The 11,746-nt window shown below is 45.0% G+C and overlaps 1 protein-coding gene across 2 annotated transcripts in view; it reads right to left on the reverse strand.

Moving 5' to 3' along the window:
* Positions 1-5,213, reverse strand: part of Atad2 (ATPase family AAA domain containing 2) — a 64,378-nt gene extending 59,165 nt beyond the window's left edge. The window contains exon 1 of one of the 2 annotated variants that reach the window (XM_069991357.1): positions 4,963-5,213. In XM_069991357.1, the coding sequence (XP_069847458.1) occupies positions 4,963-5,136 (174 nt within the window). In that variant the 5' untranslated portion in view covers positions 5,137-5,213. The remainder of the gene's footprint in view (positions 1-4,962) is intronic. The other variant, XM_069991356.1, reaches the window with a different exon arrangement.
* Between the last annotated feature and the right edge of the window lie 6,533 nt (positions 5,214-11,746).

Consider the following 11,746-nt stretch of genomic DNA (forward strand, 5'->3'; position numbering starts at 1 on the left):
AAATTGTTTTAAAAATATGGAAGGATCGCTGATAATGACTTTCAAGCATAAAAACTTTTTACATCAAGATATACTAAAAGTAGCCTGAAAATGTAAATTAAGAGTAAAAGATCAAGCACTGGTAGTTCACATCTGTAATCCTAGCTACTCAGGAGGCTGAGATCTGAGGATCACGGTTCAAAGCCTGCCTGGGAAGCAAAGTCCGTGAGACTTTCTTTCTTTCTTTTTTTTGGTCGGTCATGGGGCTTGAACTCTGGGCCTGGGCGCTGTCCCTCAGCTCTTCAGCTCAAGGCAAGCGCTCTACCACTTGAGCTACAGCGCCACTTCCGGTTTTCTGGTGGTTTATTGGAGATAGGAGTCTCACGGTCTCTCCTGCCCGGGCTGGCTTTGAACCGAGATCCTCAGATCTCAGTCTCCAGAGTAGCTAGGATGACAGGCGTGAGCCACCAGCGCCCAGCTAGTCCGTGTGAGACTTTCATCTCCAATAAACCACTAGAAAAATGGGAAGTGGCGCTGTGGCTCAAGCAATAGAGTTCTCGACCAAAAGAAAAAGAAAAAGAAAAAAAATTTGAAGCTATATTGATATTCATGCCTATAATTAAAGAAGAGATAAGGGAAAATACAGGGTTCAAGACCAGAATGAACAGGAAAGACACATTCACAATATACATTCTCAATGGAGAGCTGGCATGGTGCTTGAGTTGATCATCCTAGCTACATGGGGGATTGAGGCTGGACACATAACAGTTCCAGACTAGCCTGGGCTAAAGTCTGTGAGACTTCATCTCAACAAAAGAGCCTTGTCCAGTGCCAGTGGCTCACAACTGTAATCCTAGCTACTCAGGAGGCTGAGATCTGAGGATCGCAGTTCAAAGCCAGCCTGGGCAGGAAAGTCCGTGAAACTCATCTCCACTAAACTATCAAAAAACCGGAAGTGGTGCTGTAGCTCAAGTGGTAGAGTGCCAGTCTTGAGCTGAAAAGCTGAGGGACAGTGCTCAAGCCGAGTTCAAGCCCCATGACCAACAAAAAGAAAAAAGAAAAAGAGCCTGGGTATATATATTGGGCATACGAGCCTGGGTATATATATTGGACATACCTGTCATCAGCTTCTAAGGGAATTTAAAAAAAAATAGGACTGTAGTCTAGTCATCTAGGCATGAAGCCACTAGCTCAAAAAAGAACCAGAGCAAAAAGGACTGCAAGTGTGGCTCAGCAGTACAGTACCTGCTTAGCAAGTAGGACCCAATACAATACTGCTCCCACCCCAAGTAAGGCAGGGAGGGAAGGACACACAGAGGGTGGGAAGGGAATGAGTGTTAATCAGAATGTGGAGATTGGTACAGAAATTGGAATTCTTATGTACTGCTACTGATAATGTGTAAAACAGTATGGTGGCCAGACACCAGAAGCTCATGCTTGTAATCCTAACTACTCAGGAGGCTGAGATCTGAAGATCACTGGTCAAAGCCAGATCATATAGGAAAGTGTGAGACTCTATCTCCAATTAACCACCAAAAATCTGGATGTGGAACTGTGGCTCAAGTGGTAGAGCACTAGCCTTGAGCAAAAAAGCTCAAGGACAGTGCCGAGATACAGTACCCAGGCACATGGGGACACACACACACACACACACACACACACACACACACACACACACACACACACACACACACACACACACACACACACACACACACACACACACACACACACACACACACACACACACACACAGATACACAGTATGGTGATCCCTCAATAAATTAAACAGATTTATTATATAACCCTGCTTCTTATGATACCACTTGTAGGATATATACCCAAAGAAGAGAAAGCAGGAACTCAAACTGATAGCACAATACTATTCCCAATAGCCAGTCTCACAAACCTAGTGCCTAATAACAAAATATACAAAATGTGGTACATATAATAAAATAAAAATTTTAGGGCTAGGAATGTGGCTTAGTGGTAGAGTGCTTGCCTAGCATGCATGAAGCCCTGGGTTCAATTCCTCAGTACCACATAAACAAAAAAAGCCAGGAGGGGTGCTGTGGCTCAATTGGTAGAGTGAGCAAAAGAAGCTCAGGGACAGTGCCAAGGCCCCAAATTCAAGCCCCAAGACTGTCAAAAAAACAAAACAAAACAAAAAAAACACAGGCTACATCATCAACGGGCTTTGGAAACAATGAATTAAGTCACAAAAAGACAAACATCGTAAGACTTCCTACAAGAGATTACTGGAGTAACCAAATGCAGAGAAATGAAGTACAAATAGTATTTGCCAAGATCTGGAGGAGAACTGGGAGTCATTGTTCAATGTTTTAGAAGATTACAGAAGTTCGGGAAATGGACAGCAAGATGGCTACGGAACAATGTTAATGCTACAGAACTGTACTTAAGATGGCAAATGTTATGTCTGTTCTGCTATAATCAGAAAGTAAATATTCCAGGGGATAACAAAGATTTGTTTCCAATGGAAAGAAGAAAGGGCAATGGCATTAAATGAGAAAAGAAGATTCCTTAGAAACCTAGAAGTTACTATTCTTTTAAGTGGCTCGAAAGAATCATTGATTTGCATTGAGTGGCTGAAGTACATCCTTGCTAAATAAGCACTAAGCAGCAAAATAAAAAACCCAAAAGGTTCTCTTTAACAGTGAATAGAGAAAAATAAAGGTTTTTGAGAGTTCTCAGTATAGAAGTGCCAACAAGGAAATTCTGAAGTATCAATAAACTCTGAAAAACATTAAAGATAGAAAATTTATACACCCACAATGACATATTGAATGATGGTTAAGTTCATTACACAATATATCATTATGACATGAACTAGCATCACCCCGAAAATAGCATTCAATAAATTATTGGATTTAATTTTTTTTGTTTTGTTTTGTTTCTGCCAGTTGTGGGACCTGAACTCTGGGCCTGGGCGCTGTCTCTCAACTCTTCAGCTCAAGGTTAGCTAGCACTCTACCACTTGAGCTACAGCGCCACTTCTGGCTTTTTCTGCTTTTGTGGTGCTGAGGAATCGAACCCAGGGCCTCATGCATGCAAGGCAAGCACTCTACCACTGAGCCAACTTCCCAGCCTGGATTTAATTTTTTTGAATACAGGTTAACAGTCAGTCAAGTGATCAGATAGACAAAAAGTGAGAACATTAGCTATCATTTTAATTCAGAACCACAATTTCAAAGATCAAAAGTATTATAGTTTTACTCATTTTCCCTGTAGGAATCCCAACACAGGGCACCTACACGAGAAACTAACTTTGGATGGCGATCTTTTTAAAAGACCTCAATAAAAAACTAAGCCAGATGCTGATGGCTCACACCTGTAATCCTAGCCACTCAGGAGGTTGAGATCTGAGAATCGCAATTCAAAGCTAGCCCAGGAAGGAAAGTCTGTCCAACTCTTAACTCGAATAAACCACAGAAAATCGGAAGTGGTGCGGTGGCTCAACTCAAGAGTGCTTGCCTTGAGCTGAAGAGCTGAGGGACAGTGCCCAGGCCCAGAGTTCAAGCCCCATGACGGACCAAAAAAAAAAAAAGACTTGGAAGTGGCACTGTGGCTCAAGTGGTAGAGCACTGGCTTTGAGCTGAAGGGCAGAGCCCAGGCCCAGAGTTCAAGCCCCATGACCAACCAAAAAAAAAAAAAAAAGACTGAAACTGTCTAAGCTATGTCACCAGATGCTTCCCTTAGCCTCTCATTCAATTTTCAAGTTCCTAATCCTCTCTCCAACTCAATTTCCTTACCCCCACACCTACCTTCACCTCAACTAGACCATACTACCTGCTGCTTTAGCTTTAGTGTTAACTCTTTGACTTCCCCAATATTTGTTGAGTTTTCTGTTTGCATACCAGTACAAGGGGCCTGAACTTAGTAGGGTTTTCACTCAAGGTTGGTGCTCTACCACTTCTGGTTTTGTGGTGGTTAAATGGAGATAAGAGTCTCGCTGTCTTTCCTGCCCAGGCTGGTTCTGAACCATGATCTTCAGACTTTAGCTTCCTGAGCAGCAAGGATTACAAGCATGAGTCACTGGCTCTACATTTCTGAACGCTGTGTCCAAACAGCATGTAGGTCTTTCAGCAGTGAGGCTGTGGTAGTAGGTAGATGGGGAGTCTTTCTCCCTCGGTGGTTAGCTGTGTGCATGGAAAATCCCACCCGTAGAAGAGAGCTGATCGAAGCATTTCTTTCCGGAGGACTCTACCCCTTTGCAAACTTCCTCTAGAGACACTGTCACTGTAGGGTGGGTGATCTAACAGAAAAAGCAAGACCCGGGGAAGACAGCGATCGGAGTGCCAATTTTAGATCTACCACGTACCGGTTATCTTTTACAATCTGTCTCACAGACACCACCAGGACGCATTTCTCAAAGGCTTACTACCAAGCCTTAAAGAAGGGAGTGTTCAGGAAATGCTGATCCTCTTCCTGACACATTATGCAACCTGGTAACAGGCGCCGCGCTCTCGTTACGGAACCCCTTTTGGATCGCGTACGTGGGAAGTTCTACCCTCAGTCCCCGTGGTCCCTCAAACGCAGAGAACGCAGTCAGCAAACGCGGGTGGCACCTCACGGACCCAGGCGAGCCCAGGGCCCGCGCCCCGGAGCCGGGGGAGGGGGGGTGGGCGGCAGAGCAGCCCAAACATCCACACCTCGGCCCCACACCGCACTTCAGCGCTGGAGGGCTTCGGCTTCTTCCTCTTGCGTAGGAAAAAAGTAGGAGGTGACCAAGTACTCAGGCCTCTCGGGCCAGACTGACCACCGCCGCGGCCGCCGCCGGCCCACACCCCGCGCAGCCGGGACCGCAGGAACCCTCCATCTTACCCGCCCGGCCCCGACCCAACTCCTCCCCGCACCTGCGCCGCACGCACTCAGTCCCCGGCCCCACGGCCCCCGTCCCACGGTCCCCAGGGCCTCCGCCCCGGGGTCCCCGACACAGGGTCGCCGCCCCAGGCCGGTACTCACGCCCGCGGCGGCGGCGGCGGCGGTGACGGCGGATTTCTCCGCGGCGCTGGCCGAGCGGAGCCGCCTTCGTCCGCTAAGCTCCAGGCTGAGGAACTCGCTGGACAGGTCTAGGGAGTCCGTGGCCGAGGAGGCCGAATGGTTGTGCAGCTCCAGGCTGCTGCGGAGAACCACCATGGTCCCGGGCTGCAGGTTCTGACGGCCGCGACCCGAGAGCTCGAACACCAGTGACTCCGGCGCTTCCGCGCTCCAAATTCTGGCGCCACAAGCCCCGCGCCGGCGGTCTCGGCGTGCGCGTCTGGAATCCCTCCGCCGCAGGTCCCGCCCACTCCCCCCCCCCACTCCTTCCCGCCCCACACTTCAGACCGACAGGGTCAAAACTCTCTTCAGATCTGAAGGGCAAAAGAGACAGTGCCGAAGTGGACCGGAACACAAGCACGCTGACAGAGTCAACGAACTGAGCAGCTCTTGGGTGAAGAAGGCCGATTTCTTTTTCCTTATATAGTTCCGGCTCGCTTCACTCAGCGGACGGAGATGGCGGGAGCGGTGAGTTCTGTTTGGAATTTTGGCGCGTGGACGCAGAGGGCGGGGCATGGGAGGAGGCGGGACGAAGAGGGAACGATTAGCCCGCTCCGATTGGCTGGCGGCTCTTCCCGGTCCCTTCGGGCACCTGCGTGCAGTTTCGCGCCATCTAGGATTCAAATACAAAATGCCTGGTCCTAGTCTCTAGGGAAATAAAGCACTTACTCTTCGGCTTTGCGCCTTAAAAGGGTTTGTTTTGTTTTGTTTTCGTGGCTTAACTAAAACTAGCCTACTTACAGGAAGAAAGGAAACGAAATGCCGAGCGCTGGTGGTTCGTGCCTGTCATCCAAGTGGAAGGCTGAGCTATGAGGACTGCGGTTCGAAGCCAGCCCTGCAGACGCTTATCTCCAATTACCCACCTGAAAACCAACAGCTGTGAGGGCAAAAGCAGCTCAGGAAGAGAGCCCAAACCCAGAGTTCAAGCCCCGGGACTGGCAAACAAACAAACAACAACAAAACCCCACGAAAACAAAGTGAGCTTGAAGGGAGCCTAAAAAGCACACAATAGGGCTGGGAAGGTGGCTCAGTGGTAGAGCGCTTGCCTCACATGCATGAGGCCCTGGGTTCGATTCCTCAGCACCACATAAGCAGGAAAAAGCTGGAAGTGGCGCCGTGGCATTAGTGGTAGGGCGCTAGCCTTGAGCTGAAGAGCTGAGGGACAGTGCCCAGGTCCAGAGTTCAGGTCAGGTCCCAGGACCGACCGAAAAAAAAAAGCGCACAATAGTTACTGCTGCAGTTTCTGATCACCCAGATCAGAACGAATCATGTACCTGATTAAATCCCAATTTCCTCATCTCAGAAATAATATTTATTATATTTCATTACTGTGCCTGCACATGCTGAGTGCTAGATGACAGAGGCTCCTAGACTGGAATGAAATAGACAAGAACATGCCAAAAGATCAGAACAGGAGAGGAAGCCTAGGCAAGCAGAAACAGAAGCTACTTATTGATTTGGGCAAAGTATAGTTTATTAATTCAACATGTGTTAAATATTTATTGAGCATCTATCATGGGCTAGGCATTATTCTAAGCCTTGGGGTGCTGTTTAATTCTAAGCAGCAAAAATTAAAAAGAACAAAAATTATTTCATGGAACTTAATCCTAGTGGAAAGAGAATGTCAATATGCTAACTACAGCAAATAAGTTTGTTTGAAAATAGTGTTTAGGAACTGGGAATGTGGCTTAGTGGTAGAGTGTTTTTCTAGCATTCATGAAGCCCTGAGTTTGATTCCTCAGTAACACATAAACAGAAAAAGCCTGAAGTGGTAGATCGAGTGATAGAGTGCTAGCCTTGAGCAAAAAAGAAGCTCAGGACAGTGCCCAGGCCCTGAGTTCAAACCCCAGGACTGGCAAAAAATTAAAATTAAAAATTAAAAAAAATGTTTAGCTGGGTGCCAGGGGCTCTCATCTGCAATCCTAGCTACTCAAGAATGTGAGAGCTGGGCACCAGGCAACGCTGGCTCACACCTGTAATCCTAGCTACTCAAGGAGGCTGAGATCTGAGGATCACAGTTCCAAGCCAGCGTGGGCAGGAAAGTCCGTGGAACTCTTATCTCCAATAAATCACCAGAAAAACAGAGGTGGCACTGTAGCTCAAGTGGTAGAGCGCTAGCCTTGAGCTGAAGAGCTGAGGGACAGCGCCCAGGCCCAGAGTTCAGGCCCCATGACAGATAAAACAAAAAAAAAAGTAAATAGAGATATTCTCTCTCTGTCTCTGTCTCTGTCTCTGTCTCTGTCTCTCTCTTTCTGAGAAATACCTAGATACTTATATACATTTCTAGCTCTATATCTGTATGTGTATACCATACTGGCTTCAGCCTTTGGTTGAATTCTGTCTGCCCAAAAGATATATCCAAGTATAATCACAGTACCTGTGAATGTGATCTGATTTGAAAAAGGAGTCTGCAGATGCAGATGCAAGATTTTGAGATGAGACTATCCTGGTTTAGAATAAGCCTTAAATCCAATGACTGCTGTTCTTATAGAGAAAGGTGAGAAATTTTACATACACAGACATATAGTAGTTGGGCACAGATGGTCACACCTGTCATCTTAGCTATTCTGGAGGCTGAGATCTGAGAGTTTCAGTGTGTGAAGTCAGCCTGGACATAAAAATCCCAGAAACTCATCTCCAATTACCCAGCAAACATCTGGAACTGAAGGTATGGCTCAAGTGGTAGAGTGCCAGCCATGAGTAAAAAAGCCAAGCAAGAGCATGATGTCCAAAGTTCAAGCCTCGGAGCCAGCACAAAGCAGGGGTAGGGGAGAGAAAGCAATGAAGGTAACAATGTGAAGACAGAGGCAGATATTGAAGTCATGTGTTCATGTGCCACGAAATATCACCAATGTTAATACCACCAGAAGTTAGTACAGAGGTATAAAGTAGACTCTTCCTCAGAGACACCAGAAGGAACCAGTCTGGCCCACTGAACTGTGAGAGGCAAAAATTGTTTTCCTTTTCACACCAGCCAGTTTGTGGAAATTTGTATGATAATCTTAAGCAAAGAACACAACTGGTATAGTATTGGCCTTTTTTTTTTTTTTTTTGTCGGTCATGGGGCTTGAACTCTGGGCCTGGGCGCTGTCCCTCAGCTCTTCAGCTCAAGGCGAGCGCTCTACCACTTGAGCTACAGCGCCACTTCCGGTTTTCTGGTGGTTTATTGGAGATAGGAGTCTCACGGTCTCTCCTGCCCGGGCTGGCTTTGAACCGCGATCCTCAGATCTCAGCCTCCTGTGTAGCTAGGATTACAGGCGTGAGCCACCAGCGCCCGGCGTATTGGCCTTTTTCTAGATTCAGTCATTCAGAATGAGAATGACTTATTTAGGACAAGAAGAAGCACTAGAAACAAAGGCTTTTGCCCTGACTGATTCAGAAAAGATCCTGGTGTTCTCACTTCATGTGGGATAGAAATGAGGCTGAGCTAAGAGCTAATCATAACTCCATTACCTCACTTGGATGAGGTCATAGGTAGGCCCCTTTCTGCTCTTGGTAGCAATGTTAGATAGTAAACATTAATTTGAACAGGAATTTCTCTCAGAGGTTGTAAATGTGACCCTAGCTAAATCTGATGGCTAACCAAATTGATTTTTCACAAAGAGGAAAAATCACTAGCCTCAAGGAGGTAGAAGAGGTCATAGTTAATATTTGCCATTTTTAGCCAACTTGAATTTACTTACTTCAAAAATAAGGGAAAGTATCTTCATTTTGTTTTTGTACTTTTTTCAGGCTTTTCTGTTTCTTTTTTTTTTTTTTTTTAATAGTGCTGGGAATTGAACCTAGGGCCTCCATAAACTAGGCAATCATCCAACTAGTGACCTCCTTCTCCAGATCTGCACTTGTTCAGAAACCCTTCCTATCTGGGAGACTTTCTTTATATTTGTTTATTTTTGTTGTGCCGGTATTGGAGGTTGGACCCAGGGCATTGTGCTCTTATTCAGCTTTCTCACTTGAACCACATCTCCAGTCAGATATTTGCTGGTCATTTGTAGTAGAGTCTTAAAGACTGTTCTGTCAAGGCTGATTTTGAAATGTGATCCTCCAGGTCTCTGCCTCCTAAGTAGCTAGGATTACAGGTATGAGCCACCTGTGCCCAGCTGGGTGATTGTGTTTTGGGGTGGATTTCCGTTATGTAGGGCCTAGCCTCTAGAACTCCTTCAAAAGTATTTTCTTTGTTTTACTGGTAATCTGATAAATAGAGTTCAGACCTGTGATTTTGGCTCAGTCATCTGGGACATTTATTGCCTCTTGAAGTGTTATAAGGAAACTCACTCACAAGAAACAGAGAAGCCACCACTTAAGAGGCTGAATTGGGAGACTTTATGGGAGAGCCAATGGACTGCTGGCGGACTGTTTCTTGTCTCAAAGAACAGCAGCCACAAATGCAGCTAGCACAAAGCTTTTGTAGGCCCAAATCACATAAGGTATGAGGAATTTCTCCTAACAAAATGTTACACATAAGCAAAGAAAACCAGATGAGGAAACTTAAACCTACTAAAGGTGTTAAATATAAGCAAAGTAAACCATCTGAGGAAACAGTCAGGGGAAATCAAGAGCCAATTATCTATGAGAAGCAAGACTTTCCGGGAGCTTAACAACTCAGGACACATTTGTAATCCAAAGAATGTCCTCCCTCGGAAGTGGAGTGGCACTGTGGCTCAAGCGGTAGGGAGCTCACCTGGAGCTGAAGAGCCCAGAGACAGCACCCAGGCCCAGAGTTCAAGCCCCAGGACCGACAAAAATAAATAAAAAATAATGAAAACAAAAGACATTGTTTCGGAACATCTTACCTCTCCCTATCCCTAGCCAACCAATCAGAATACTGTAGGATCTGATCAATAAACACCTAATTGTAATAGAAGCAACCAATCAGAGAACAGCTCCAGGTATAAGAATTTTAGACTCAGAGGAACAGAGAGAATCACCTGGGGAAGAGAGAGTGGACAACTAATGAAGACAACACACAATGGACAAACAGAATAGCCAAAAAGACCTTTGAGCAAGGTACTTTTCTAGTGAATAAAGTGTTCACCTCCTCCTCTACTGTCCTGAATGTTGTTCCCTGGGTTAGCTTGGATCATGATCTTCCTCTTACACCTCTTGGAGTAGCCGGGATGACAGACAAGGCACCATTATGCCATTTTATTTATATTGATTTAGATAGAGTCACCTAAACATTTTGGCATGCTTGTCCTGGAACCACAATCCTCTTGATCTACACCTCCTAAGATCACAAGCATGAATCATAATGCCTGGCTTGGAAATCATCTCTTTAACATGAGGAAATAGTAGTAAAATAAGTGCAAATTAAAATCACCATGGGAATTCGAGAGTACTAGTTATTATGTCCTGCCTATTTTTTTGTTCGTTTTTAAATAAAAATCTTTAATGCAGAATTGACTGATGGGTACATTTCTTGAAAACAACATTGCAGCATGTATTAAGACTTAGAAAGGGTTGGGAAGGTGGCTCAGTGGTAGAATGCTTGCCTTGCATGCATGAGGCCCTGGGTTCGATTCCTCAGCACCACATAAGCAGAAAAAGCCGGAAGTGGCACTGTGGCTCAGGTGGTAGAGCGCTAACCTTGAGCTGAAGAGCTCAGGGACAGTGCCCAGGCCTAGAGTTCAAGCCCCATAACTGACAAAAAAAAAAAAAAAAAAAAACTTAGAAAATCTTCAAAAATTTTGGTGACTCCAGCCTCAAGTGGGTCTATCTAGGTGTGGACCAATATTTATATACAGCTGGATATGGTGGCTTAAGCCTGTAAACCTAGCTACTTGGAAGGCGGAGATAGAGGGATCATGGTTCAAGGACTATACAGGCATAAAAATTCTGGAGATTCCATTTTAGCTAATGGCTGGGTGTAGTGACGTGTGCCTGTCATTCCAGCAAAAGGAAAAAAAGTGCAAGATAAACCCAACATATACACACAAGTAAATAAAAACATACTCCCTCAATTTAAAAAAAAAAAAAGGTTTTTTTTTCCCTTTTAAACTTCCATGTATTATATACTGTAGAATTCCTGTATCTTTCCTTAGAAGTCTGTGGCCTTTTCTACACTCACCTTTGTTAAATGATTTTCCTCTAAATACCTGCTCTTTAACACCCTAATTTCATTAAATCTTGACTTTTTCAAGCGGATCTCTTGTTTCTCCCTAATCCAGATCATTGGCATTTATAGGTCACAATCTGATTTATTTGTTTGATATTGGGTCTTCTTAAGTAGCTCAAGCTGGTAAGACCTGATCTTCTGCCTCGTCCTCCCTAGTGCTGGGATAACAGGTGAGCACGACCAGGCCTGATTCAGAATCTGGTTCTAGACTCCTCCTACTCCCCTGAAGCTATCTCCTTTTATAGCCTCTAGTATAGAATTACATGTATTTTTTTATGACCTATTTTTTCCAATTTTAAAAATAACTACTGCTTATAAGAGAAAGTTTAGAAGCATAAAGAAAGTACAATATGGTAGACATTGCTGGCTTTCTCAACATTCATTCTCCCTTTTTTTCCTCTTGAGACTCAAATTAGCTAAGCTTCCTAGAAAAAAATAAATAAAAAGGCCTATGTTTTCCATTCTTCCTAACCTGAGAGGGACCTTGTCAGAATCATTGGGTTAGTGGAATGTGAATAGAAGTGATGTGAAAGACTTGCAGAAATTGCTATTAAACCTCCTTTTCTTTCTCTCCAGGTTTTGCTGGCCAGAATG

Source organism: Dipodomys merriami, unplaced genomic scaffold, assembly GCF_024711535.1.
Source record: "Dipodomys merriami isolate MVZ:Mamm:240054 unplaced genomic scaffold, mDipMer1.0.p SCAF_4, whole genome shotgun sequence".
NCBI classification, from domain to species: Eukaryota; Metazoa; Chordata; class Mammalia; order Rodentia; family Heteromyidae; genus Dipodomys; species Dipodomys merriami.